The sequence below is a fragment of the Chionomys nivalis genome, chromosome 5 (genome assembly GCF_950005125.1).
Source record: "Chionomys nivalis chromosome 5, mChiNiv1.1, whole genome shotgun sequence".
NCBI lineage: Eukaryota > Metazoa > Chordata > Mammalia > Rodentia > Cricetidae > Chionomys > Chionomys nivalis.
Genome location: NC_080090.1, coordinates 23,826,551 through 23,854,518, shown reverse-complemented (window position 1 = coordinate 23,854,518; position 27,968 = coordinate 23,826,551). Strand labels below are relative to the sequence as shown.

Sequence of the window (27,968 nt, the reverse complement as noted above, 5' to 3'; positions counted from 1 at the left end):
GGGTTGTTGTCACGACCCACAGGTTGAGAACTGCTTCTAGAGCATGAGTCCTCTGGACCTTGAAATCTGACAGCAGTAATGGCAAAGGGACTCCACACCAGTTCTTGTTTATGATGTCAGCAAATGTCACCAAAGGCTGTCCCAGTCCAGAGCAGCCATGGGAAAGCAATTTCCCCCAAGTGGACAGCTTTGAGTATTTCTCTGCTAGTCCCTGATGCTAACTCACTCCCTGTGAGGAGCTGCTCTGGTCTCTGTGGTGAGTGTGCACACAAACATGTCGCTCCATCCCTCTGTGATGGAAGCATGCTGCATAGTCCAGGGTAAGACCTTCAAGAAGGATTCAATGGGCATCTGAGTTTCCTAACAGCTTCCCCCCAAACAGGGCTGGACATGTATCCACCATGTTGATGGTCCAGAAAGTCACAGGTGGAGACTCTTGAAGCAGTCAGCTAGTCAGTGGCATCAAACACGGTCCATCCTAAATGCATCCTCGTTCCTCTAACAGTCTCAAGCTGGAGGTTTGTTTGCAGTAGCCTCCTTTACCATCTCTTCCAGCTCCCTCATCCCTCCATCTTGCAGGTTTGCAAAGCAAAATTTCATGGTTCTGCACCTACCCAGGGAGCCTCCAGGAGCCCAGGACTCCAGAATTTTTCACTAGTCAGGAGGAAAAAAGACAAGCCAGCAAAACACATTACCATTTTATTATGTAATTTCCTTCTACAAGAAAAAAATCTCTAAAAATATAAATATGAACTCTCTAAAAAATACCCAGAATAGAACTATAATCTTGTTCTTCCAAACAGGGACGAACCCTGCTCTGTAGAAGATGATGGATTCGAAACACATGTCTTCATATCTCCCAGATACAGAACATTCACAGATACATTTCTAGAGAGAAGAGTGGGCTGGGACAGGGGAGGAGATACCTTCTCTCCAGGCTTCTGGAAGCTTATTTTGTGATCGCTCTATCATGGTAAAGCTATGGACTGAATAGGGGTATACGATGGGGCTGGAAAGAAGTGGAAGAAAAGGCTCCAAGGCCCCAGCTTCTTTAAACATAGAATTCATATCCTTCATTCCTCTCCATTAGCCTACCCTGACCCCCATGCAAATCAAGCTATGCAAAAACTAAGCCCCCAGGGGATCTTGATTCACTGTGAAGGCGACCGTGTTGCAGTCCAGACTGCTGAGATGGTCAGTGAGCCTGACGCGGCCCTAGATGGAAGAACTGGTGTGAGTCAAAGCCTCAAGAGGATTTGTTCCTGCTGGTCCCTGGGAAGCACTTGGCCCCTAGCACCAGGCCTTATCTGCAGCATCTAAGACAAGGCTCAGTCTCAAAGGACCTCCTGAGGTAGCAGCATCCCATCTGTAGCAGGAAGATGGTGTAGACATCCATGGTACCTAATTCAACATCAAACGCCATCTAAAGTACTCAGAAGTTTCTATTACAGGGGTCTTGGGACAATATGGTGGGATCTCTTGGCTAATCCTACGCCTGAGGGCCAGGACTCCAGCAGTGGCCTGATTGCTTAGGTAAGCCAAGCCTCATGTTGTCGGTCTTAGGCAACCATATCACTTCATCTTTGGGGAGGAACAGCCCCATTGGTCAGCTACTGGCAGAGCTTCCCATCAGAGGAGCAAACCAAGATTCTGGTATGGAGAGCTCAGATTACACTAGACTTGCCCTCTGGTGCATGCTTAGACTTCCCACTCCACAGCCTGAACTCTCTGTTTTGGGTAATCACAAATCATTCTGGGAAAATTCATAGGTCCTCAAATGCTAGTTCTAAGGACTTCTCCGACTTCAGGGTCAGATGTCACATCTTTGGGATGCTCTTGGAGCAAGGCACATGTGACGCATATGTGCTAACAGTCCTGTATACTCCACCAGGGCCTTCAGATGCCTGGCTACACGGGTTCTCATTTGAGAGGAAGAGATAGGACTTTGTAGGGAGCTGGGATGGGTCAGAGGGCAGAGATAGCTGAAGCCATACAGCTGCTTAAAGAAGCACGTGAGAAGGGAAACCTCATCCCAGGGATCCTGCTGAGGCCTTCTCTTCTGGTTCTGCAGGAGTTAGCTCAGATGTCTGCTGGTTGGGAGAAGAGCAGCCCATTGGTGATGTTGAACTGGGAAGTGAGGCCCGTGTGCCCAGTCACAGATGGGAAGCCAAGCAAGCAGAAAGGGGAGGACCACAGAGAGAAGAGAAAACTGCTACATGGCCTGCCCTGGCTGGATGCACCATCTCCAGCCTTCTTGTGGGGCTCTGACATCTTTGTTCAAGAATAGGAATGTCCTCTTCTGGCTACAAAGACCCTTGTGGCTGGGGTCAATACAGGGCCTCCAGGCCACGGGAAGACAGCATGATAGGGCCCCTGGCGGGAGAAAGGAATACAAAGCAAGTTAACCTGGAAGGCAGAGGCTGGTCAGGGGTCGATAAGCCTTGTTGGTTCCTTACACAGATCCTGCGGGCAGAAGCAAAGGAAGATCGCCCTTACCTGGATGAAGGACAGCAGCTTGGGTATCTCTGGGCAGGCCTGGGGCTGCAGGGAATTCAGGCAACCTCAGCACAAGCATAAAGCAGCACCCACACTCGCCAGCATCTGCTCTGCCTCCACAGCCCTCAGCACATTCCAGTCTCTCACATGCTCCACCCTGGCTCCCACACACACTCTTCCCAGGCCCCGGCACTGCCTCCTTCTGGGTGTGGAGTGGCCTGAGAAGCTGCCCTGATTCTCAGTGATCCCCTTCTCAGTCCTGACTTCACTCTTCTCTATGATCTCTGCTCTTGGCTCTTGCAGGCCCAGTCCATGTTCCCAAGCTCTCCTTTTGAACATCAGAACACTCTCTGCTGCTTCTGCAGGGGCCTGCCCACCCCTGTCTTCACACACACACAGCAAGGAACCCCAGCACAACTGCCCATACCATTTTCCTAAGTGTCTATCCAGAGAGGTAGAGCTATATCTAACTGGATGGGAAAACCCTGGGGACCCTGGTGACAAAGTTCAACCTTTGAGGTAGTCCTCAAGGTCCCAAGCCTGGGAAGAACATCCTCTAGCCCTAACCCAGAAACAGAGGAACGATGGTGGCTAGGGCTCCACGCGGCCTAGAGACTGAAGGAACTATGTTGCAGTCAGGCCTGATCCCATCATCAAGCCAAACCTACACAATCTTCCCTAGCAGTACTATCATCAAGGCAGGGAGTCCTGGCACCATTATGGATGAAAGGGGCAGAATCAGGGATTGGGGTGAGGATGAGAGAACAGATAGCATATGCATCTAATCAGACAGCAAAGAGAATTCCTGCCGGACCCATCCTCCTAGGCTGGTGGCCCCGTAATTCTGTAGGAAGCTGGGACAAGCCTGAGAGTGGATGATGAGTCCCAGCAGCAGCAAGAAGATCTTACAGAGAAGTAGGATCCTTTGCCATTCTGCAGACTCCTTAACTGGGACTACTTGTGGCCATCTGGTCCCACAACCCCTCAGGTAGAAAGGGGGGCTCTGCTCTGCCTTCCACAAGGAAGATGAGGGCGTGGCAGAGCTGGACAAAGGACCTGTGTGCAGTGGAGGACACAGTGAAGAACGTGCTCAGCAGGGAAGACAAGGCACACTACTCGAAGGACAGCAGGTCTGGGTGAAGCCCCTCCTTGTCAAGGCTGGAGGTCCGTGCCTGTGGAGGTGGGCTGTTGTTCTCCAAGGACTCAGCCAGGCTGATGGGGCTCAAGCTAAGTTTGAGGCCGTTCCTCTCAATGGGAGCCGGGGAGGAGGTTTTTCTGCACTCGTTTGCTTTCAGCTTGGGTTCCTCCTGGTTGCTCTTGTGTATTAGGTCAGGCACCAACAGGGACACCTCCCCGTTGGGCAGAGCCTCTTCCCTGTCTCCCACTTTACTGATAGACTCCGGCTGAGAGGTATCTGCAGAGACAGGCCGGGCAGTGTGGGGAGAGTCCTGGGCCTGCTCAGGTGACAATTCCATCCCATATTCGAGACTGCTTAGGACAGGCTGTGATGAGATCAGCATGTCCTGGGTGGTCTTCAGGGCCCGAGGGGTTCGCTTCCGGGTTATGGGAGGTGGAGGATCCAGCAGAGGGAAGGCTTCTTGGACAGACCTGCAAGACCATGACAATAAACACCCAGGCTTTATGATGGCTGAAATACTGATCTATACACATTCTCAAGTCTCTACTCCGGCTGCTCCTTCAGCTTGCCTCTCCCGTCTTTCCCCAGTGCGTGTTTCCTCTGTTGAGTGTTCATTTTGGGTTTAAAGTGTAGAGTTTAGCAACTTCAGCACAATTAGCTACAGGGCTCTTCCCTCCTCATGCAGTGCTCAGAGCGGCAAAGAATGCTGCGTCTGTGAGGCTGGATTCCAGTCCTCGTGGAACCCGAGTACTGGGCCTCGAGAAAGGGCACACGAGCTCTTGGTATAGGTGTTGGAACCAAGGCCCAGAAAGGAGCTGTTGGGTGGAAACGGAAGTAGCTGTAGCAGCTGGTTTCTCCCTTCCTATCAGGCACTTAGGCTATAAGCAACAGTTCTCAGGAATGGCTGGCATCAGAACCCACATGGGGAGTTTCTGGGCAATACCAGACTTCAAATTCAGTTCCAAATACTAACTGAGAGGCACAGCTATTTCTCTGAATTGGAGTCATTTGCAAGTGAAAATATATCTAAACCTGCCATAGTGGCTCACATCTATAATCCCAAGAAAGCCAAGACAGGAGAACTGCCATGAACTGGAGGTCAGTTTGGGCCAGAAAGTGAACTTCAGGCTAGCCTGGGTTACAGTGTGAAGCAGAGCTAAGGCCATAACACCCAGGCAGGAAATATTTTCTCTGGTTACAGAGGCTGAGTGGGCTCTCAAGAACACAGGTCTATCTCAGTTTTCCTTGCCAAATGCTCATCCCCTCCTTGGGTCTGTTCTCCTCTGAAGACAATGTAGTCTGTCCTTGTTCCTACCCCTTCAAGTGGGATAACGGGCAACTGGGAGGCCTCACCTTTCATCCTCTAACCAGGCTCCACAGGCTGCATCTTCCCCACCAGCCAGCTGGGCCCCAGCGGTCTTGTTAATCTCCGTCACACCCACACTGCCCAGGCTTGAGGGCTCCTTTCTTCGCAGGAGGTCATTGACTTTGGCCCCCATGGCTTTGCCAAGGTTCTTAAGGTGCTGACTGCTGCCCACCCTCAGTCCCGGTCCTCCTGGTTCTGCAGAGCCAGGGGTGATGGAGTTTGGGGCCACAGATCTGGACAGGTGCGGGAAGGAACGGCTGGACTGGAGCTTTGGAGTGAGGGCTGTGTTCAGATTCTCAAACATGCTGTGGTCAACTATGAACAAAGAAGAGAGAGAGACATGTAAGCCGAGGGGAGGGGGACTCTGGTCTCTGTTACTCAGCTTTCCTTCTTTTATAATACACTCAACACTTATCAACTCACAGAAGTTTGGAAGTTTCTCATAAAGATGCCTTTAAACTTTCCAGGGTAGTTTCTTGTGATAGGACATGAGACCAAAAATTCCAGTTATTCCCCACCCTTGTCAATCAGTAACTGACTCCAGTCATAAAAAGTCAAGCATATTCCTTGAAACCAGCTTCCTTGACTCATGGTTTGACCTCTTTGGCCTCGGGGTCGCCAGACCCTTTGAAGCAGAGAGAACATGAAGATGAGACATGAAAGGCGAGCGGTTTGCACTGGGGCGAGCACATGCTGCACTCTCTGGTCGGGCACTGGGCACAGGTTTTGTATCGGGAGCTGCTTACTGTGTGTGACACATTCTCTCCATGGAATATGGGCCAGCAGCTCCCAAGGTCTCCTGGGGTGAAACCTGGGAGAGTAGATAAACTTGTAGACACAGAGATCAGGCAGCCAATCAGGGCCTTGCTTCCAGTGAAGGACAAATGTCACCATGAAAACCAACTAAAGAAGTTCATTAGACTACGGAGAGGCCCAGAGTAGTAACGGAGGGCCTGATATCACGATACGAGCTATTGATTGTCTGGGATCAGAACTCAGGCCTTCTAAGCCAGATTCTTGGGCTCTGTCCTCTACGTGGGTCATGGAATGGCTATGGAAGATGTTCCTCTTGGGACCTCTGAATGGCTTGAACAGTTGGCTTGAGGGTTCATTTACTGGGCGGTAAACACTTCCAAGGCAGAGGCCACGCATCATGTATCTTTGCATTTATATCCTCAACACCAAGCATGGGTCTGGTACACAGCAGGTATTCAGTGAGTATCTCAAATGAACTGCCCCAATCCACTTGGCCAGTGAAGCATGAGGAAGAGTAAGAGGGCGGCAGCCCTGAGGTCTGTTGTTGAGACAGTTAGAGCTCCAGGCTCTCTGCTATGCTGCTCACACACTGGGTGCTGTATAATTTTATGTCAATTCGACACAGGCTAGAGCCATCAGAGAGGAGGGAGCCTCAACTACGAAAATCTCTCCATAAGGTGACACCCTAAGCAAGCCCGTAATTAGTGACTGATGGAGGAGGGCCCAGCTCATTGTGGGTGATGCCATCCCTGAGCTGGTGGTCCTGGGCTCTCTAAGAAAAGCAGGCTGAGCAAGCCACAGGGATCAACATAGTCAGCAGCATCCCTCCACGGCCTCTGTATCAGCCCCTGCTTCCAAGTTCCTGCCCTGTTTGGGCTCCAGCTCTGACTTTCTTCAGTGATGGTCTATGGATGTGAAAGCGTAAGCTAAATCAACCCTTTTCTCCCCGACTCGCCTTTGGTCACGGTGCTTCATCACAGCAATAGTAACCTCAGGACAAGGTGACTCCTAGGCATCCATATCCTCTCTGAAAATTCATCTAGGTCATTAAAGGAATCAGACTTGGAGCCTCAGTTGTCCGTGACCATTGTTACAGCTTTATTGTCTATCTGGACGAAGAGAGGTTGCACGTGGTCCCTGGACTGTCATTGCCAAAAGTTCTGCTAAGGGTCTATCTCAGTAAGGCTTTCCTACGATTGCCTGAGGATACGCCTTCATGTTCTGTCTCATTTGTCCTGAACTGCTGTGTTCCAGACCAGGGGGAATGCTTCGCTTTCTGTGATTTGAGTTGACAGATCCCCCATTGGATCAGTCACCTAGATAACTTGTATTTGAAGGGTCCCTGGGTGGCAGGGCGAGTGCCATGGGAAGAAGAGTGGAGTTCTCACCCATGGGTGACTTCCATGGTCTTTACCTCTGAGTAGCCTTGACCCATGGACACATTTTTCTCATGGAATATGGGCTGGCAGCTCCTCAGGGCTCCTAGGATGGAATTACCGTGGGAATTTGGGACAAGTCCCCAGCTGTTTGGACTCCAGATGTGCACCCAGTACACTGGCACAGCTCTCAGCCTACCCCACAGCTGCTCCTGACCGATCTCTTAAGAGTGTATCTTGCCATGGTCATACACTTTGACCTAATTTGCCTATCATGACTTAAATCCTTTCGTTTTATTTACTCAGGCACTCCACAAGCTGGCCAAGGCTATTTGGAAACTAATTTCACTATCCCTCTCCTCCGCCCATCCAGAGAGTGCAGAGAACAGAAAGGAATTGTATGTAATGATCTACAGGTGTGTAACAGGAACAGCACGTTCTTCACTGTCTCCCGGACCTCCTATTTCTCTGGTGGTTTCTATATATTGTTAGAGCAAACACACCCAGTTTTTAAGGTGGAAACCCTAAAAACTTTACCTATTGATATTGCCTATCAATGTGATTTGTAAATCAGGAGAGCTTATTACTTTTGAAGCACACCTTTAACTAACAACTTAGATGACGCCTCATCTGGATTTTCTGTACTTCTCTGTGAAAGATTCTACACTCAGCAATTTAAAGTGGATCTATTATATGATTTCTTTATCATTACCTCAGTTTTCCTTGAAAATACACCTGGTCTATCTAACAGAATGGGAATGCCCTCAAAAGGGGCTATAGGATCTTTGAATATTTTCATTATCCACAAGGTCTTGCATAACAACAAGCATTTAATAAATTAGTTTAATCGAATTTGACTTTTATGTGAATTATGAAAAAAGAAAACCCTCATCTCAATGATGGGCTGATAATAGAAGCAGTCACTCAGGCTGGCTCCAGACTTGGGAAGAGTCTCAGGAAGCACTCAAGCCCTCGCTGTGGCGGTGGCTACAAGCACTTGTGAGTGCAGGCTAAGGAACATTGTCTTCTCTGTCTAGCTGGCCTCTGTCGTCCCCACTGTGGGCCCCTTTCCTGCTAATGGTCCTCTCGCACTCTGTCCCTTCAGCCTCTGTCTTGGTGACTGAGAACAGTGATGATGGATGGCAGATGACAGGATCCAGCAGGGAGCCCCCGCCCATCACACCCCATTACATGCACATACTCAAGCAGGGGTGGGGATATTTGGGAAAATACATCATCCACAAGGAAGAGGTGATCTTACCTGTCCGAGAAAAGGGCTCGAAAGGCAGGTGGGGAACAAATAAGAAAAAGACACATTTATGTAGTGACCAACCACTGTGAGAGAGGTATCTCCTGTTTGAGCCATCAGCAACAACACAGGAACAAGGCCGTGCCACAAACCTTTTTAGCAAACCATGGAAAGTCCAAGTTCCCACAGACTCTCCGGGAGCTAAATCAAAACAGGGTCGTGTTTTCAAAACAACAGAAAGACACTACTACAGCCTTCCCAACTTCCCTCCCAACATATTGGCCCCCTTTACAAGAATTCTACGTACCTAGTTTGCACTTGAACCCTGTGCAGATAACTCACATCCATGGCCTTTCACATGTAAACTGCTACATTGTAGCCAGGAAGACATCCATTCGCACACTCTCACTCAGGCTAAAGAAACAGTACAGAAAAGCCAAGTGGTAGAGGCTGCCCACCACAGAGGCAGCTGATGGAAAAGGAGGTTCAAAATCATGTAACCTGACCCCAAGACCCATGAGCTTTGCCTTCCACCATGGTGACCCAAATGACATGGTCAACAACCTTAGAGACACCAAAATATTAAAGTTCAGTGTACACTGGCAACATTCTAGCAGTCTCGGTCAACCATGGGGAGAGACCGGAGGGAAATTAGGTTCCCTCGTTCCTCCAAACGTCCAGGTAGCTGGGAATAAATTCTCAGACAGCTTCTACAAGATGGTCATAGTTGGGAGTTTAGGATGGGACTGTCTTTCTCAGACAGTGTGTAAACATTGCCATTTACATCCAAAGCACTTTTGGGTATCTAAACTGATGGACTTCGATGATCCTGAATCTTCTCTTCCAAGGGTCACAATCATCTTTTACTCTTATTCTATATCCTGCTAAGGCGCCAAGCTGTTATATAGGGAAGGAAGGCAGAGAGATAAAGCGGCCCCAGAGTCCACAGTCTCATGAGCACACCGCCTTACAAGGAGGGAAGTAGGATGGAGGAAGCCACTTGCCTAAGAGCACCAGCAGTTAGAAACAATATCTGATCCCTAACCTTAGGAAACATAGGTTGAAGTGCTTAGGTATAAAAGGATATAGCGTAACTTACCTCCAAATAGTTCAGAAAACAAATAAACAAAGCATATTAAGGACTGGGAATGCTGTTCAGTGCTAGAATGCTTACTCAGCACATACAAAGTGTTGGGTTTCATCCCCAATCACAAACACACACACATGCATACACTCCTGCATGCATGCACACACGCACGCATGCATGTGTATACACACAAATTATGACAGGTAGAGGAACTGATAACACAAATGGGATAAAACGTTAAAACAGGAAAATCTACCTACACAGTATATGGATGTTTTTGTACTAACTTTAAGTTTTGCAAACTTTGGAAATTAACATTATTTCCCAAATGTGTATCAAAAAGCATGCTCTAAACAACACAACCAATAGAACAAGACAACAACAACACCGAATAGAGGTAGAGGCTAGGAAAATAAGAGAGAAGGAAAGCAAGGTGGTCACTCCCAGAGGACGGAGGGTCCCAGATGTGGGAACACATGGGGATGTTAACACCTAAACGGGGACACACATAAAGAAAATAGGGGACAAATGACACCACTGTCACGGCTCTACAATAGTCTTCCCTTTGGCCAAGATGGACCACTGAGGAATGACAAAAACAAACAAAAAACCACCACCACCAACAACAACAACAATGAAGACAGAAAAAGAAAGAAAGGAAGAGAAAGAAAGAAAGAAAGAAAGAAAGAAAGAAAGAAAGAAGGAAGGAAAGAAAGAAAGTAAAAGAAAACGAAAAAGAAAGATAGATAGAGATAGATAGGTAGATAGATAGATAGATAGATAGATAGATAGATAGATAGATAGAGGTAGATAGATAGAGATAGATAGGTAGATAGATAGATAGATGGATGAATGGATGGATGGATGGATGGATGGATGGATGGATGGATGGATAGATAGATAGATAGATAGATAGATAGATAGATAGATAGATAGATAGATAGATTCTGGCCAGTAGCCCCCACCTGAAGTATGGGTGCCAGAGACTTTCTTCCATTTGTGGATACCTGTTCACTCCATCGAGAGTTTCTTTTGCTATGCAGTGGCTTTTTAATTTCATGCAGTTCCATCCTGGGGCTATTTCCTGAGTCCCTGGAGTTCTGCTTAGAAAACTCTTGTCGATAGCTATAATCCTGAAGTGTATTTATGTTTCCTCTAGCAATTCCAGCATTTCTGGGTTGTAATTGTCTCTGATCTACCCTGAAGTCACGTTTGCATGTGAGGAAGGACCGTGGGTCTGACTGTATTCTTCCGCAGACGGACGCAGTTTCGCTAGAACCATTTGTCTTTTCGCTGTTGCATGCTTTTGACACCTTTGTCAAAAATTAGGTGGCTACAGCTTTGCCAGTTTATTTCCAGGTCCCCTGTTGTATTAGTCTAGCACCCATGGAAAGTATAATATTAAACAAGGCGACCCAACTCAGAAAGATTAAAAGCTGGACATCTTTTTTTTAGGTGCGGATTCTAGTTTGTGATGTATATAGATTGGTGTCAGGGTGGTTAAGGTCCAAAAAAAAAAATACTAGAAAAAGAGACCCAGAAATAATTAAAAGAGATGCTAAGCAAAGTGGAAAAGAACAAAAGGACACATGGGTGTGAAAACAGGGAGATGCTGGGAAGGCTGTGGGGGTTGGGTGGCTAGAGGGGGCAGAGAAAGGAGAAGAATCTACCGAAACACAACTTTGTTCAAAAATTCTATAATGATAGCGAATCCTTTGCATAACGATTAAAAAATTTAAGTTAAGAGGAAAAATGAAAACAAAAAAGTAGTTAAGTTTTTAAAAGGCCAAAGTCTTGCATCCAAGAACACTACATCCATCTTTTAAACTCGTAATGGAATCGCAGGACCTTGTGATGTCAGCTTCATTCAGAATGTTTACTGCCTAGACAATCTGGCTAGCTTCTCGGGAGCATCTGTGTGACCGCCATACCTCGTGGTAGTCAGAACATGGAGAGCTTCTCACTTCTTAGCATTTCTAGACCGCGAATCTCTTCCTCTGCCCTGAGTACTTTTCCTGATATCATGTCCTCACTTGCCACCAGCTTGCCAGGTAAATGCTGAAGTCACTAGGACCATAAAGATGTGGGATTCCCTTCATTAAATTCATTGGAGTTTTGTCTGAAAAACATGATCCTGTCAGATCATGCTATAGGATCATGATTGGTTGAGAAAGCCAAGTAATGTCGGGGGAGAATATAAGTTTTCAAAAGAATGCATTCCTGGTAAATTTTGCTGATTCATAATCTCTGGCAAGGACAGACGGCAAAAGCATTTGTGGTCATATTTCTTTCCCTTAGAGGCAGCTTCTATACGAAATCTCAAGTGGGTGATCTGCCTATATAGAGAGCAGGCCCTCCCATTAACTTGGTCTTAAATTGGAGAGAAAAAAAACATTAGTTAGTGGCAAATAGTAGGCTAACTGATGAGCGCAGGGAGGAACAAAGGAAGACACATGAGAACTTGTCAACTGAAGTGTGATCCTGGCTCTTCAGTGTGAGTATCTTGGAAGCTGAGAAAGGCAGCTTCCCAGGCCTCCATCCCAGATGCAACGATTCAGAACAAGATTCTCTAGGGCTTCCCATGCTCACTGGAATTGAGCTGTATGCTGTGGAAGTTCTCCTAAACATTCCTATGCCTCTATAGAGAAAAGTTTAAAATACGTCTCCTCAAAGCTCAGCAATTGTCATGGGTTCAAGGCAGAGCCACTTTCTCCCAGACCCACCCAGTGGAGGTCAAACCCGGAGCCTCATGCACACTTGGCAAGTGTTCTCCCACTGAGCTAATCCCCAACCCTAGATGACTGTAAACTTTTCTTACATGAACTCCTCATTTGAGATTTAGTAGCTACTTCAGCGAACAAAATACAACAAGGCCCCCTACACACCCTCTGAGAAATGCTTCAGTTGGAGAATGTGGCTTGCTTCTCATGCTCACAGGGACTGTGCAACTTGCCTGTGTGGGCTGTGACCAGAGCGTCCATCCCCAGGGCCATGTGGGAAGCTACAAAGTGACAGGAGCCGAACCCCAAAGGGAAGGGTGTCTGCAAGTCCACTCACTACGTGCTCCCTCCTCCCCCGCACCTCCTTTAGAAGAGGCCCATAGGCCCATGAAGGCTTTTTACATCCCCAGTCCTCTCTGCCAAGTTCATGTGGAGAGCCAGTTTCTGTCTGAGCAGTCTATGGATTAGAATGGGTACCGAGACTGGAAAAGTTGGTGGCAAACCATTGGTGGCAGAAAGATTCTAAGATGTCACATGTCTGTCTACCTGTCCTTGCCTATCTTTAGAGGTCAGAAGTCAAGTGGTGTCTACACAGGGCAGGGTCTGTCTCCAGCCCAGACACCCAGTGGCTATTTTCCCTAGCAGGAAAAGAATGCAGCAGGAATGGATGTCTTGGGCTGTTCTTTCCATCACCTCACCACCTGAGATCTCTTAGCCATCACCAAGGTGGAGAACAGGTCTCCTGAGGTTGTGGCTGCCTGTCTGTCTGCTTTCTCTGACTGCCTCCGGACACTTCAACCTTCCTTTAGCCCCAAACTCAGACCCTGCCCTTTCCTTTGCAGACTTGAGGGACAGCCAGAATGGGGAGCAGCTGAGGCGAAACTGCACCATCTACCGACCCTGGTTTTCTCCTTACAGCTACTTCGTATGCACAGATAAAGAGAGCCATCTGGAGGCCTATGGGTTCCCAGAGGTGGACTGGGAAGAGGGCAGAGGGGACAACTGCCTTATTGAGGATGTGACTGAGAATGTCTGCTCATCTTCCTCCTCCCAAGAGAACACAGTCCCCAGGGAGGCCAACAGGAAATCCATGCATGGGTTGGAGTCTATTACATCCCAGGATATCCTAATGGCTTCCAAGTGGCAGCCGGCCCAACAGAATGGCTACAAGTGTGTGGCCTGCTGCCGCATGTACCCCACTTTGCACTCCCTCAAGAGCCACATTAAGGGGGGCTTCAAGGAGGGTTTCAGCTGCAAGGTGTACTACCGCAAGCTCAAAGCTCTCTGGGGCAAGGAGCAGAAGGCCCGGCCAGGAGACAGGCTCTCCTTGGGTAGTTGCTAGGCCTTCAAGTAGTCTGCTGACACCTTCAGTAAATAGGGATAAAGCCTACTTGTGCCTCTGGAGAGGTAACAATAAATTGATGTTAGTCATAATCTTCTTTGGTCAAGTCTGGTCACCACCATCAGCTCTTCTTGGTACCCAGTGGATCTTCGTCATCTTCAATTAGTGATAGCCTAGCAACACCAGACCCACCTCTGTCCCTACCCCCCTCTAGATAAATACTATATATACTTGAAGTTTGAGAGCATCCTCTAAGCCGCCATGAAAGCAAGGTACCCAGACTCACAGAAATCAATAAGAGAAACAATTCTTAAATCATGCTCAGACCTACTTGGTCAGAAACTCCAGGGAAAGAGCCTGACCAGCTGTGCCATAACCATCCTCCACGATGACTCTGAAGCAATTCAGATGGAAAGAAACCACTGCTCCAGGGTGCTGGTCTATAGGACCAGTCCTTGCCCACACTGAACAAAGGGCAGAGAAAGAATTCCTGTAGTTTGAAAGGTGTCTTAGATATTAACCTTTTGAGGGATTTGTACCTCTGGAGAGGACCACATGACTCTGAGCATAATTCAGAGACAAGGAGTATGGGCTGTCCCCACCCCATGTACCATGACTACGACTTGGAGTGTGTGCCTCTTGCTAAAGCAGACAGAATTATGCTTATCCCAGGGGATATATTTCCATGGCTGTTTTGAGTCATGTCAAAATAGGTAAGCAACCATGTGATAACACTGTATTATGTCCCCAAACAATGCACCAGCTGAACAGTCCTGACCCTGACTCCATTTCAGGGCCACTCTCTCTGCCAATCTGAAACAGAAAGAAGACTGGGCATTTCCTTTCGGGATTGGGTATTAATCGTTTTAGTCCCTTTGTTTCTCCCATGATACACGAAGACCCTTCCTGGAGCATGACGTTATGGTTCAGCAGAGAGGCTTCTGTGTATCATTGTGTTGTCAAAATATCGTGCATGATTCTTATGTTTCCCCAGCACGAAAAATGCTGTGCTCAAATCCCCATCACACAACATATTGTGAGAGCAACCCTGACCCTTCATCAAGTCCTGTATTTCACGGCTTTTTCTGTGCCCTCCCTTCTCAGCAAGAGTACAGAGTCTTGACTGTCGGGCTCAAGAGCTGGGATTTTCAGGCCACAACCTGGCCACTCAGAAGCCAGGTGGTCTCTAGGCAACCCTGACATCACTCCCTGGATACCATCCCCCAAGGGATAAATGTAGCTGGTGAGCCTTTCTAGTAGCCACGCTGTGTTTCTTAACTGGAAAAGCCACCGAGTGCTCGAAGGTGGCATCTTAACATGTGTGGTTGTACTTATATGGCATGTCTCTTTGATAGGGCTCCTTAGCAGGTACAGTGAAAAGCATATACAGGAGAGGCCCTTGGGCTCACCACTGCCTGGGGAAATGAATCCTAATTTGCGGCCAACTCCATGCTCCTTGTTATGGGACCTCTGCATTACAAGACCCAAGCAGCCAAGAGGAAGACTGGCCATTGGGACTAGAGAAGGGACCACTCTGTGCTCATTGCTACCTAGGGACAGGAAGGTGTCTTGAGCATTTTGCATTTAATATACCGAGAGGCATCATAACTTCATAATCTAGGACCAAGCCCCATTAAGTTTTAGAACATAGAAAAAGGTGCCCAGCAGTTCCTGTACCTACCAGCACAGGTGTGGGAAGGAGGAAGCACACTAGATGCTATACTGTGTCCCCTGGAGTGGTGTTAGCTATCTCTGCTGGGGTCTTTATAATGCGATCTCATATGCTCTCATGAAAGCTGCATATGACAGGCACCATCCCAGTGTACAGGTGATGAAACAGCCCAGTTCACTTCACTGTCAGAGGAGAATAGAGGGCACATAACCCTGGTTAATGGCCTTCCTGGTCTTGCCTCTGGCCCGGGTCTGACAAAGCACCAGAGCTAACAGCTGCCTGCCTTCAAAAAAGCCAAAAGTCCCAGTTTTTGGAAGTCAGAAAAGTAAAGGCTGCATCGTGAGGCCCATACTCCCACATGCCAGGATTTATCAGTGAATCCTTGTCACTGCAATACTTCTGGGAAGACATGAGGAGGAGCTTGTTTTGTTCTCTGTATGGCACCTGGTTGAAATGGGCACTTTGGGGCAACTACCAAATAGTAATCTCAGAGTTCGGGAGTAAGTAAAATTGCATAGTTCCAATCCTAGATACTATGGAAACAATGACAGTGTTTTTAACAAATTCACTACCACTACCCACATACTCTAATGGTATCTGGAGTCTGAAAAGACCTGGGGTCATAAGAGTCTGAAAAACTGGGTGGAGGCTGGGGGATTACAATCTCTGTTTTAATAGCCTTGGACTAGATAATTATTTGTCAAGGCTCTCCTATGTATGGTAGGATCTCTGATTTCTACCCTCTATATGCCAGAAGCATCTATCCCCTAGCTATGAGCAATGATGAAGCATCGAGACACTGTCAAATATCCCCCAAGGAAGCAAAATTATTTCCAGTTAACAGCAGCAGACTGTCCAACCCTGCAGGGCTGGCTCATAATCCCTGCAACCAAGGATCCACCTGACTCTTCCCCTCCAGGAAATATGGATAGTTTCTATATCATGTCCCAGAGCTGATGATACCTAGCTTAGGAGGTGGGTGCAAAGGAAGGGGACAGAAGAAGCAGGTTAAACAGAAGAAGCAAGTAGAGACAACGGAAAAGCTTTTAGAAATAAGAAAGGTTTATTTAGCAAAAGCCACTAACTAGTGACAACATCCAGGGAGTAAGTGCACTTACATCAACAGAATCGTTTCCCAGAGAGCTGATCCAACAGTTAATGACACATTGGGTTTCAGGAAGCAGAGGGCTAGCAGGGGGGAGGGGGGAATGGGAAAGCAGTCAGGCAGAGTCTAAAGAAATACAACTCATAAACAAGGTCAGCTGAGAGGAACGAGGCTCAGAAAGGTTTTTACAGACAGCATCAATATAAGCAGGAAGATAAGGAATATAGTTTTCAGTTCCCGTAGGCAGTCCATCCTGTGCAGAGAGATTCTGTCCAGCCTCTGCAGCTGAGAAGCCTTGTACGCCCAAGAGCTTTCTGGCACCTGGGGCAGGCTTCAATAAGGAACCCCTGGTGTCCGTGTGTCCTCCATAAAGAGTATGGGCAGAGTAGAAGGAAGGAGAAAGGCAGAGTTGAGTTAGCAGAGCAAGAAGCAAGGAAGGCGGAGGATGCTGCTGGGAGATCAGGTCTGCAACATTGCCTGTCCTGTCCATTGGCATCCATGGAGGGCTGGTGGCTGGTGACCCCACAAGACCACTAGATCCACTCTTTGTGTCCCGTTTCCACATAGCAAGTGTGTACAGGTTTAGTTCTTACTAGGGAGGATACCAGCACATGAAAGAATTCTCCAGAGAAGGTCATAATCAGGGAAACGGGAGGGTCAAAGAAGGCAGAAACCAAGGGCAAAAGTCTAACATGAGTCTCACGTCAGCATCCATCCATTCACAGTCTCTCCAATTCTATTTCTTCCTTTCACAAGCTTTTAAAAAACCATCATCTTCCCCACACACTTCTTCACTCTCCTCTAGCCCTATCCACTCGCAGTTCATGCACCTCCATTTGTCCCCGATTTTATCCTTAGCCTCTGCTCACAGGGTGGCCCTTGAGGAAACAGAACACCCTCCTGCTCTCTCAGGTATACCAAAGCTTGGATCCAAAGGAAACCCTTTCTCGAAAAACCAACCAACCAAACAAACAAACAAACAAAACAAAAACAAAGGTCCTACACTCAAGGAATCCTGGGTTGGGATTGAGTAAGTTAGACAGGCTCAGCCAAACTTGATTCCTGCCAGCTGTTCCTGCAGTTTTGTGAACCTCACATCTCAAATTCTTCCTTCCTTGTGTATCTGGACCTCCTTCCAACGGTTAATTAGAAAATCAACAGAATTTTACCTCTTCAACTAAATGCAGGGTGGGAAAAGGAAACAATGCTATTGCTCATCCCAACACTCTGGAGCTCTTTCTAGTCACGTCTCAAGTTCAAAAGCATGACCTTGTTTCCCTTACACACACACACACACACCCTGATACACTCGGGAGTAATAATGTAAAGCTATGCTAATTTCCTTTAACTTGACTGTTTAGTTTAAAAGAAACTCTATTGTAGCTGTAAGAAAGGGCCATGCTTGCATTCAGATACTTTCAAAGCAAAGCTGGGGCTGAAGAACTCCATTTGGGCAACTCCATCCTTATTAACTGTCAGTTTGATAACACTGCAGTTCAGCCTACACTTGTCCAGGATGAAAATGAACGACTGCCCCCACCAACCCTACTCTCCTAACCCTACCCCTCACCTCCCACTGCCAATCATATGACTTTGAACATGTCTCAGCTATCTTTTCAGGAGTTGGAAAATCTATGAATCAGTTAAGGTCTTATGGGGGGGGGGTTTCTCATGAGCAAAGCCAGTCCATTACTGAGTGGAGACCCCTAGGCAGGACCTAGACGGTGAGAGATTAAAGCTGCACTTCCAACACCTGTGCTCAAGGCACACACTCGCAGAGAGATGGGCTGGGGTGCCATGTCTGTGGTCCCTGATCTAAGTGGCAGTGATTCTGAAGGGTAGATAATCTCAGCCATTAGTTTGCATCCGTTTCTCCCAGTACTGACCACTACAGCCCAGTGGAGGGGACAGGTACAGAGGTAAGGCAAGAGGGCTCTGGGCTCGGAGACTTGCACAAAGGCATATCACTGTCACAAAGGAGTGTTAGGGTAGTTCTTGATCTTATGTATATGAGCTGGGCTGCAAGCAGGAAATGGGTTGGGGCAGGGTTTCCAAACTGAAGAATCAGACCTAAATGAGCTGCAGCAGCAATGAGCTATCCTCCTCCTGGGCTCTCCCAGCAGGGTCCTGAACTGCTTAAAACTCCCAGCTTCCTCAGAGGCAACAGCCAACACCCAGCTAGAGAAAACCCCTAGTTAGCCGTTCTGACTTGTGACTCCCCTCAACTCCAGACTCAGGCGTAGCCTCCCTTTCCCAGGAGCCCAGGGCATCCAGCCTCTATGGTCTCAGCCAGGGCCTGGGGAGGGAATTCTCTTATAGCTCAAGGAAAGGTTAGGCAACTTGTATCATCCTGATATCCAAAAACAAAGTACCCTGAGAAGGTACCAATGGCTTCCCTTTCTGGTCCCCACCACAGAGACAGGAGAGTGTGAGCGTCACCGGGGAGATTGAGTAGAATCTGACTATAGTAATAGCGGTAGCAGCAGGCCTTCCGGAACTGTGGTTCTGAAGACGGACCTTGTCCCAAGGCCCTAGGTTCTGGGAAGCCCTGCTTCCACCCCTTCAGTCGTTAGCAATATGCAGGCGCTGATTCCTGTCTCTGGGAATCCAATTTCTTCCCCCGATTTACCTTCCAAAGCAAAATCCTGACCCTCTTCCGAAGCCCCACACTCTCCGCCATGGGTGTTATTCTCACGCCTTCCCTGGGCATCCCCTGCCGCGGAACAGGCAGACTTGACCCCCTTGGCATCATGCTGCTACCTCCGCCAACTCCTTGCCCTGCACCTACACGGCGATCTCATCATCCAAACTGTCACCTATCTCCTGCCGCTGTAGGACATTGAGCAGGCGTGGCAGCTCCTCCTGGGACCATGAGTCACGCTCCTCGCTTTCGTCCGTGTTGGACTCATACTCTGAGGCGATGCCTGACTCTCGGAACTTGATGAGCTCCAGGCCACCCAGGAGCGGCTCACCCTGCGCCATCGGTCGGGTATCCTCAGATGGGAGGAAACGAAAGCACTCCAGCTTCACCAAACAGTCACGCCTACCTAAGGGACTGCCCGCTGGGTGGGCAAAGTCAGCCAAGCCGGCACCAAGCAGCGGCGAGTGTAGGTCTTCCGGCTTAGGGGTGGTGGGTTCACAGAGCACAGGCAGGGCACCTGAGCGGAAGGTGATCTCCAGCAAGCTGTCCTGGGAGCCCACTGAAGGGAGACAAGGGACAAGAAGAGGCAGTGTTAGGCAAGGCTTCAAACGGGAGCTTATTTATTAACCCTTGCGGCTGGGAAAGCTTGGTTCTGGCAATTACAGTCCTTGAAAGGGTCCTTTGACTGACTCGGCAGCAACCCTGAGAGATTTTACAGCTTAAGCCAGCACTTTGTCTCTTCCACCCTTGCAAACATCAGATGCACTTGGCTGCTGGGTGGGGTGGGGCTGGGGACAGCTTTCAGAGAGTTGGGGAGGATGCTGAATGCCACAGAGTGGATTTGTATGGGGGAAAAGGTACCAACCCACCCACATTCCAAGTATGGGGTAATAGTGGAACCTTGCAAGAGAATCTGGACACCAGAGTGGGTTACACACATTTTAGACCCCCAGCCCTGCCCTGTCTCTGACCACTGATGAGAAGTCCCCATGGGCTGGACTATGAGATAGCTATGAGCTATTAACAAATAGCTATTAGATAGATAGCTATTAGGAAACCAATGGTAGAGCTAGAAAAACATCAGATTTGAGGTGAAGTCTTAAGTGTGAGTCTAGGCTCCACTCACTGTTGGCTAATTGTGTGACTGAGCTACTTATTAAACCTCTCTTGAATGTGTTTCCTCAGTTGTGCAATGGTCAGGATGGCATTTACTACTACAGAGAATAAAGGAACTTACACATTAAAAAATTCGGTCACAGTTCTTTGTGTAATAGCTGATCGGTAGGTATTTGCCAGCGCACAGTCAACACAGGCTTCATGCATGCCTAGAACCCACTCAAAGGCAAGTTTATGACAAAGGCCAGGAACTAGACTGCCTATTGCTTCCCAGTTCAGCTTGGAGGAGTCTGGTATACAGATGGCAAAGCATCTCAGACTAGGGGCTATGCATAGACTCTAGTTATGCCACAGTTACTCAGCCGCCTTATCAATTAAGTGGACATCTACGTAGTGCAGAGAACCAGCTACTAAAGATTTGGGAGGAACCTACCGAGTTCACAACATGATACCCCGTATGGGCTCAGTATATTTTCATCCGGAAAATCTCTCTGAGAAAGAAATGGGCTTTCTTGGAATATAAAGTGACCGAGTTTTCTATAAGGAGAGAGTGAACAGATATGTACTAGTTTCTCCTAGAGACCTTCAAGGTCAAGTCGGGGTAGTGGATAGAAGGCAGCCAATATGGCCCTGTAATTCTATAATTTATGAAATGTGCAGACTAGTAACAATGAAGCCTGTGTTCTATTTAACTATAAGGGCGCAATCAAGGCTTTGAGCAAACATCCCCCGGATCGTGGAAATAACTTATTTTATGAAGAGCGAGGCTGGATGGGACCCCAGCTTACTGGCATTCTGTCCTGACAGCTTCAGCTCCAGCTCCTGCACTTGCTTGACCAGCAGAGAGATATGCTGGAGCATGTCTTTGTTCTGCAGCAGGAGCTGGTGCACTCGCGCCTGGGCCTCCAGCCGTGCCGCAGCCTCAGCAGCCAACTGATCCTTCAGCAAGTGAACCTGCAGAGAGCGAGAGGCAGGAAGACAGAGAGAAGGAGGGACAAAGAAAAAGAGAGAGGCATTACTACAAATGACAGTTGCCAATGGATGGCCAGGGCTGGAGATGCCCCTTTCCACATTCAATTCCAGATGAAGGAACCCTGTATGGAAAATTGGGGACCTAGAATTGTAATGTTGGAAAAGTGGTCCCCAGCCCTGTGGACTTCTCTCTATACTTCAGGCACCACTCTGAGCCCCATGTCAAGTGCAAAAGTAGGAAAGACAGTGTCTGTGAAGATCAACTGTCCTCCATTCCTGTTTTAAGAACTTACTTAGGCCGCATACAGCACATTTTTCTAACTTCAATTGTTTGTTTCGAGACAGGTCTTGCTATACGGCCCTAGCTGGCCTGGAGCTGGCTGTATTGACCAGGCTGGCCTTGAACTTGCAGTCACGCTGTGTTTCTGCCTCCTTGGTACTAGGATTGTAGGTATGTGGCATCACATCCAGCGTTACCCATATCTTTTAAAAAAACAAAAGTAGCTCGGTATGGTGGGTACACGTATGGTGGGGTACACGTATGGTGGGGTGCACGTTGTAATCCTAACATCTAAGAAACAGAAGCAGGAGAATTTTGAGGACAGTCCAGTCTATATAGCAACTTCCAGGCGAGTCAGGGCTAGCTAGCAAGACCCTATCTCAAAATCAATTAAAAAATAAAATATAAAAGCTTATATATTGACCAGACCATCATCATGTAACGCCTCACCCCAGCCCATAACCTTTCCTTCTACTTTCCTGAACATCAGTGCAACAAGACACAGGAGTTAGAACTCCATTGCTGTTAGTGAGCTGGTTGTAATAAAGCTTGGCTTCCCCTATCTGGGTACCAGCTTCTCCATCTTTCAATTCTTTTCTTATTCCCAGTGGACACCCATAGAATCCCCGATTCTTTCTTGGAAGGGGTTAAATGTTTTGTTGAGTGACTAACAGTAGTGCTCTTCTGACAGCCATATAAAGCCAAGGTTGGTGTTCACAGTGGACACTTCATCTATTCATATGCTTCTTGCAGTACGGGGTCAGCCACAGCACATTCAATAGGCTCTAGGCCTGTGGTGGTTACGTGCTCATTCCTGGAGTGTAAATCTTGAATAGAGGTGAAATCACTGGGGAGAGATGGGGCAATTATATCCAGGAAGCTAGCTTCAAGAAAATAGAAGGCCAGGGTTCACGTATACATGGTTCTTGTACTTAGGAAGGGGATTGGAAGGATTTCGGAAGGCTCTCGAGAAAGAAAATGAATGAGCTTGGTCACCTGGAACCAAGTCAGCACATAGGAAAGATGGTTTTCTTGGAGACGAACCATGGTGTTGACCTGGGTGGGTGGGATGTGGGGTGGAAGAGGGGAAGCCTCCACTGTTCTCTCTCCCCTTTTCTGAAAAGCAGCATTCTCTAGAAATTTCCATGTTGCTGAGGCTGACCAAGGCATCTGCAGGCCTCCGCATCTGCTTTCTTGGGACACAGTACTAAGACGATTGTACTGAGGTGCAGCGGGTGCTTCCCTCTCTGCCCCGTTCAGAAGGGCTGGCATTGTAGCTGGCTCTGCTTTGAACTGAGCAAGGGCACCAATGAGGTTTGCCAATGCTTCCCATTAGTGGATCCTCAAGGTTGGGCTCATCCTCCCCGGGGAGATGATGCTTAATGAATCTAAAGAAAATCTGGCCATTTAAAGGACTGTCAAGGACAGAACTCTTGTTTTCATGAGGATGATCCTTTGCTGTTTCAGATTCCCGGGAGAGATTCTCAAGAGGGACGAGACCAGGAAAAGAAGTGTCAGTAACACTGGAGCCTGGGGTTCTGATGGAGGGTGGCTATGACACCTGCAGCTTCCTGGGAAACAGGCACGGAGAAATTTCACCCAGGGGTCTCCTAAATTCTAGTGAATCTAAGAAACAGGGAAATGGCTATGGGAAGCCCCAACCTGCACCCCCACAGGACAGGCAAGCTCAAAACTCTAGCTGCTAGTACTGTTACTTACATGAAACAAGAGTATCAGGGAAAGGACCCTGCCATCTATGCAATCTACTTACTAGATCTTTCACTTTCTACTTACTTTGGAATCAAACAGAAATATAAGACAGAAATATGGACTGTGGCATTTCAGTGGATAAACAGAGCACAGAGCCTTGCACACCACTAATTAGCATCTGTTATAGGCTATACACCTGCTACACCCTCAGGTACCAGCATCCCAACAGAATAGACCCAGTAGGAAGCAAGCATGAGACTGGCAGCTGGGGTGCTGGCATCTTCGCTGACTCCTGAGACAGCCCACTTTTCCTTGGGCTTCATCTGCCCCATCTGTCATGGGAGAGGGCTGGCTAGGGGCTGAGATGGTCAATTCTGCATTCAGACAGTTATAAACACTGGAAGGCACTTAAAAAAAGTCCTCAGATCCCATGGTGACATCTGAGAATTGGGAGGGAGAACAAAAAAAAAAAAGAGGTTCCTTCTTGCAGAAGTTAGGGGAGTGTTGGAAGCTTCTCTGGCAGGTGTCCAAGTTCCAAAGGTGGAGTGCCATCAACACCCGAGAGACGACCCTTGAATACTATGCTTCTGGTAAAACCCATTGACGTTAAGTGCCGTGAGCAAACACCCCAGAGAGTGAGTGCCTCTTGTTCCGGATTACATAAGAATTTTACCTCTGCCAGCGCAGAGCGGTATCATTTCGGATGTTTTTAAGCCCCACGAGCACAGAAACAACGTGCTGCTGTCACTGCCCAAGCCAGCACTAACGAGCCTCCTGCGTCTGCAGTCATCCAAAGTGGAATCAAGCATGAGGCTCAGACCTCTGCCTGCAGCGCCCAAACCAGGCCAAGTGAGGACAACACGGCTCAGAGCTCTTTAAACTCGGAAAGGACTGGTAAGATGAGGTGATGTCAGCTTCACCCTGGGCTTGGGCTCCGTTTCTCAACGAGCACAGGAGTAGAAGGCACCACCCCTGCCCCCGACACCCACGAGTCGTGGACATTTATCTTTAGACACTTTCCTTACAAAGAATCGAACATTTCCCACACAGCTGACCACAGTCCTTTCTGAAAAGGTAACTGTGGAATGTCTCCTCTCCAGAGCATCTTGAGTACGGACTATTCCATTCAGACTAAGCCAGAGGCACAAACACAGCACTGTGGCATTTAGAGCCACACTTTGTGTTGGCATCCAGCTCTGCATCCCAATCCCAGAACAACAGTATAACATCAACTCTGGCCCCTCCAGCCCTGTATCACTTCCCCAAAGTCTGGCACTCACCCTCAACCCACCCGGCCACCTCAGACCATCACCCCACTCACTCTCCGGCCTACTTGCCTGGACTCCAGCTCCTCCATCAGAAGTGGGGGCAGGGCCAGGCTGAAGTTAGGGAGTGGCAGGCACATGGAAATGGCAGCGGGGATAACCACAGCAACGCCCCCCCCCCCCCCACGCTTCCCTATACCAGATAAAGCAGAGGCAGGCAGCGCTGTCTCAGCATGCATTAGGCCAGGGACTGGGAGAAGCCACAAGGACAAGCTACGTGGCGGGCCAGGGTGGGGGTGCAGATTTCAGCGCTGTTTCTCTAACCACAACGCACAATGTCACAAAGCATAAACAACAAATTACTTGTTCCTAAATAAGCGGAAGTGGCAACAGGCAGAGGGCTTTAAATAGCAACAATGAGCTTCACTACCATTTTCCCAAGAGCTAGGCTAGGGCTTGGCAAACTGTAAATATGTCTGGCCCACTTAACTGCTGTCAGTCAGCCACAGTCCTGGAGCCAGGCAGGCCCAGCATGCAGCTATGCAGGTACCAACTACATCCCAGGTACGATTCAAGGTGTGGCTCTGTTTTTCATCCACACCCTTGAACTTCTGGTCCAGGTAAAAGCAGAAGCTAATGCAGCCAGGCGAGCCTCATGCTGGGCTGGGAGAGTCTCAGAGGGACTAGGGTAATTCGTTATTTACGCACTGCAGAATGACCTGGAAACCCTTAGGAGTTGGTTAATACCATCTTTGCTTGTACGTGTTTAAGGCCAAGGAAGGCCTGATCAAGATCAGCACTGAAGGAATTGACATGAGGCTGGAAGAGGACTTGAGGTCTTAGAAAAAGTCACAACAACATCAAAAAGAATGAACTATGGTCCTGAAGGCAAACAGCCAAATCAGATGGGTGTGTGAGAGCCACTGCGGTGGGGGCCATAAAGAACGCAGTAAGCGGCTTTAAGAGCACACATTATCTGCAAGAAATTGGGGTTTTACCCTTAGATTTTAGACTAAGAAGTAATACAGGAGGGTTTGGGAGCTCAGAGAAAGGGAAACGTTCTCGCTCCAAACACTAAGATGACTGTTACAACTGCTGAGTTCTGGGGACCACTAGTGGTTCAATGAGACACCTTGCTGCATGCCAGCCACTGTCTGACAGAACATGGGAAAGTTGACACCCCCAGGGAACTAATCGGTCCTGCGGAAGAACCAGGGGTATTGCAGTTGGTCCGTTGCAGGCCCATGGTAGATGCCAGGATGCCCTGTCATCAGCCTGCTTGCATGCCTTACATAACTGATTAGACCCATAGATAGGGACAATGACAGAAAGTCCTTTGATCAAATCCTACAGAGGAACAGAGCTCGAAGAGGGTGGTTTAAGACTGAACCCACCTGCAGAACTGGGGGGGAGGGGCAAGGGCCAGCTGAGAGTACAGTTGTACCCTACTGTGTCCCTGGCAGTAGATATAAGATGAAGATGGAAGGCAGGTGGTCAGAGAGCGACTTAAGGACAATGACAGGGACAGGGTAGAGGACTATGCTCAAGAAGTCATATGACCTTAAGTCGAGTTTGACGGAAAGTTCAGAAGTCTACCGCTCAAAGTCGTCACTGCCCTGTGGCAGCCTTTTACCGTATTACTGCTTGAGCCGAGGGTCCAGCAGCTCACTTGCCAGCTACACCCAATAGATTCTGAGTAAATGAGAGGCTTGGACTGGCCAACCTGGTGAATCGCCTAGAACTTAGATAGAGGCTCATGAAATGGATCTGGAACACTACACGGTTCCCTTTCCTTAGATCCAACGCCTTCTAGGGGAGAGGCAATTAGAATAGGGCAGGGCAGGGAGGTTTTGCTAAGACAGATACTTGCTATGCCGGAAAGTCACTCTTAGGTTTGGCCCTGACGGAGGCCGACCTGTGACAAGTTGCGCGTCTGACTGAGTGCAGGCTGAGTGCTTCCTTCCACTGCCACAATGCCGCGTGTAGATGTGACACTTGCAACTGATTTCTCTCTAGCACTTAGCTGAGACTTCAAATTCAGATGCCCTTTGCTAATAAGACAGCATGAATATGCATCAGACCTACTCTTGGGTAAATAATAATTACTTGGGAATTGATATGCTGAAAGAGAATCATTCGGAGAATGGATCCGCATTCAGTAGGAAACTTGGGGAAATGCTGAGCCTCGGAATGGGCCGGGGCTGAGATGCACAGGCTTTGTGTTGCTGTCTACCCCCACACTGAGGAGGAGAGTCTCAGACTGCCATGCTGTCATTAGCTAGAGATGGATTCTTTCATTTGACAAAGAACATTTTTCCCCCTCCAAATATAAGAAGTCATTAACGACATTCCCTTTTCTCTGTCACTGATTTGCGAACACCTGCAAATCCTCCCGCCAGCATGGCGTAGCCTTTGATTTCACAGTGAGATCTCCCACCCCCATGCCGCCTCCAAGGCTCTGTCTGCTACTTGGAGCATCGTCCCACTGGTTCCGCTCTCCTGAAATGTGGAACCAAAGTGACCCACAAGGCACCAGCCTCAGGGACAGTCAGTGAATGCTGGATGACAAGAGGGTTCTCTCAGGCCAAGCCTTAGCCGACGGAAGGATCACTCTTTTGGGGAATTCACTTCATCCAGGAGTCAGCAGAAGAGGAAGCAGATCACACAGAAGGATCAGTAAATTCTCCCTGGCGGAGTCTCTTTCCTGTACCGAACACGGAAAATCTCAGCACGTAGTCAAGCCTATCCGATCCAGAACACTGGTGCACACAGTAGCCTTTCACAGACAACTCTCCGACCATCCCATCCCATCCTCCTGACTACCTTCATCTACCCACACAAGGCCTATCCTGCCTGGCTCTGGCTTCACACTTCAGCTTTTACACGGAACAGATGCATGTGTCTTCACCATTCCCTGACCTGCCCGTCATCGAGAGAAGGCTCAAACTACGAAACTCCAAGGAAGTATGGATGGCAACAACCTCCAATGGAAACCAAACAGAAGGGATTCCTGCTGAAAGCAGCAAGGGCAATCAGCTCAATCCTCTCCTCAAAGCAGGAACGATCCAACCAGACTCCAGGGCACAAACTCCATCCAGATGCTAAAAGGTAGCCATTTCTCAAATGGCTAAGATCATCTAGCTGAATTCCCACGAGTTCATTGCTATTATAATGAATTCCTAATCAAATACTGTCTGGAATAAGTAGGTCACTAATGGAGGCTTGAGGACCTGTTCCGGTCAAGAGGGTTGGGATGCCTGAGCAGCAGTCTGTGCAAGGATGCTGATCACAGATTTACACTTGGAGCTGTTTTAAGAGTTGTCACCCCTGTCCTAACTCCAAAGGCATCCCTTCCCACCCCAAACATGAGGAAATAAGGTAGGGAAGGGAGGGTGGGACTGCGTACTTCTTTTTCCTTGGTACATTCAAATCATCATCCAACAATGTTCAGCCAAGCCAGCCAAGCCTAACTCAGAGCGAGGGATACACGGGGGAACCGATGTGTTTTTCCATTTTAACCATAGCTCCCACCTGTCCCCCTCCCCGTCACCTCCTAGAACCCCAACAAGCAATGATCCAATAGCATGAGCAATTCCTTAGAGCTCCCTAGGTTGTAAACCTGCCCTGAGCCCCTTGCTAGGGAAGGCGCGTCAAGCCCATGAGAGTGGAGCCTGTGA

The 27,968-nt window shown here is 48.4% G+C and overlaps 2 protein-coding genes across 4 annotated transcripts in view; one reads left to right on the top strand and one right to left on the bottom strand.

Annotated features, from left to right (window-relative positions):
• Positions 1-718: 718 nt before the first annotated feature.
• C5H1orf226 (chromosome 5 C1orf226 homolog) overlaps positions 719-27,968 on the bottom strand; it is a 287,393-nt gene continuing 260,143 nt past the window's right edge. For 2 of the 3 annotated variants that reach the window (XM_057769571.1, XM_057769572.1), the window contains exons 9-12: positions 20,853-21,018; positions 19,355-19,507; positions 4,988-5,315; positions 732-4,104 (exon numbers count right to left, since the gene is read on the bottom strand). In XM_057769571.1, the coding sequence (XP_057625554.1) occupies positions 3,609-4,104; positions 4,988-5,315; positions 19,355-19,507; positions 20,853-21,018 (1,143 nt within the window). In that variant the 3' untranslated portion in view covers positions 732-3,608. Of the gene's footprint in view, positions 4,105-4,987; positions 5,316-19,354; positions 19,508-20,852; positions 21,019-24,363; positions 27,942-27,968 lie in introns of those variants that run through there. The other variant, XM_057769573.1, reaches the window with a different exon arrangement.
• On the top strand, positions 11,417-13,530 carry Spata46 (spermatogenesis associated 46). The gene is made up of 2 exons (XM_057769574.1): positions 11,417-11,519; positions 13,031-13,530. Exons 1-2 carry the CDS (start codon positions 11,417-11,419, stop codon positions 13,528-13,530), a joined length of 603 nt encoding a protein of 200 aa, XP_057625557.1.

What these genes read in the sequence shown, in the direction of transcription:
- Spata46 (XM_057769574.1), top strand. Translation starts at nt 11,417, where the DNA reads ATGGAGAGCTTCTCACTTCTTAGCATTTCTAGACCGCGAATCTCTTCC. An exon ending in ACTTGCCACCAGCTTGCCAG is followed by an intron (nt 11,520 to 13,030) that starts GTAAATGCTGAA and finishes TTTCCTTTGCAG; the next exon opens with ACTTGAGGGACAGCCAGAAT.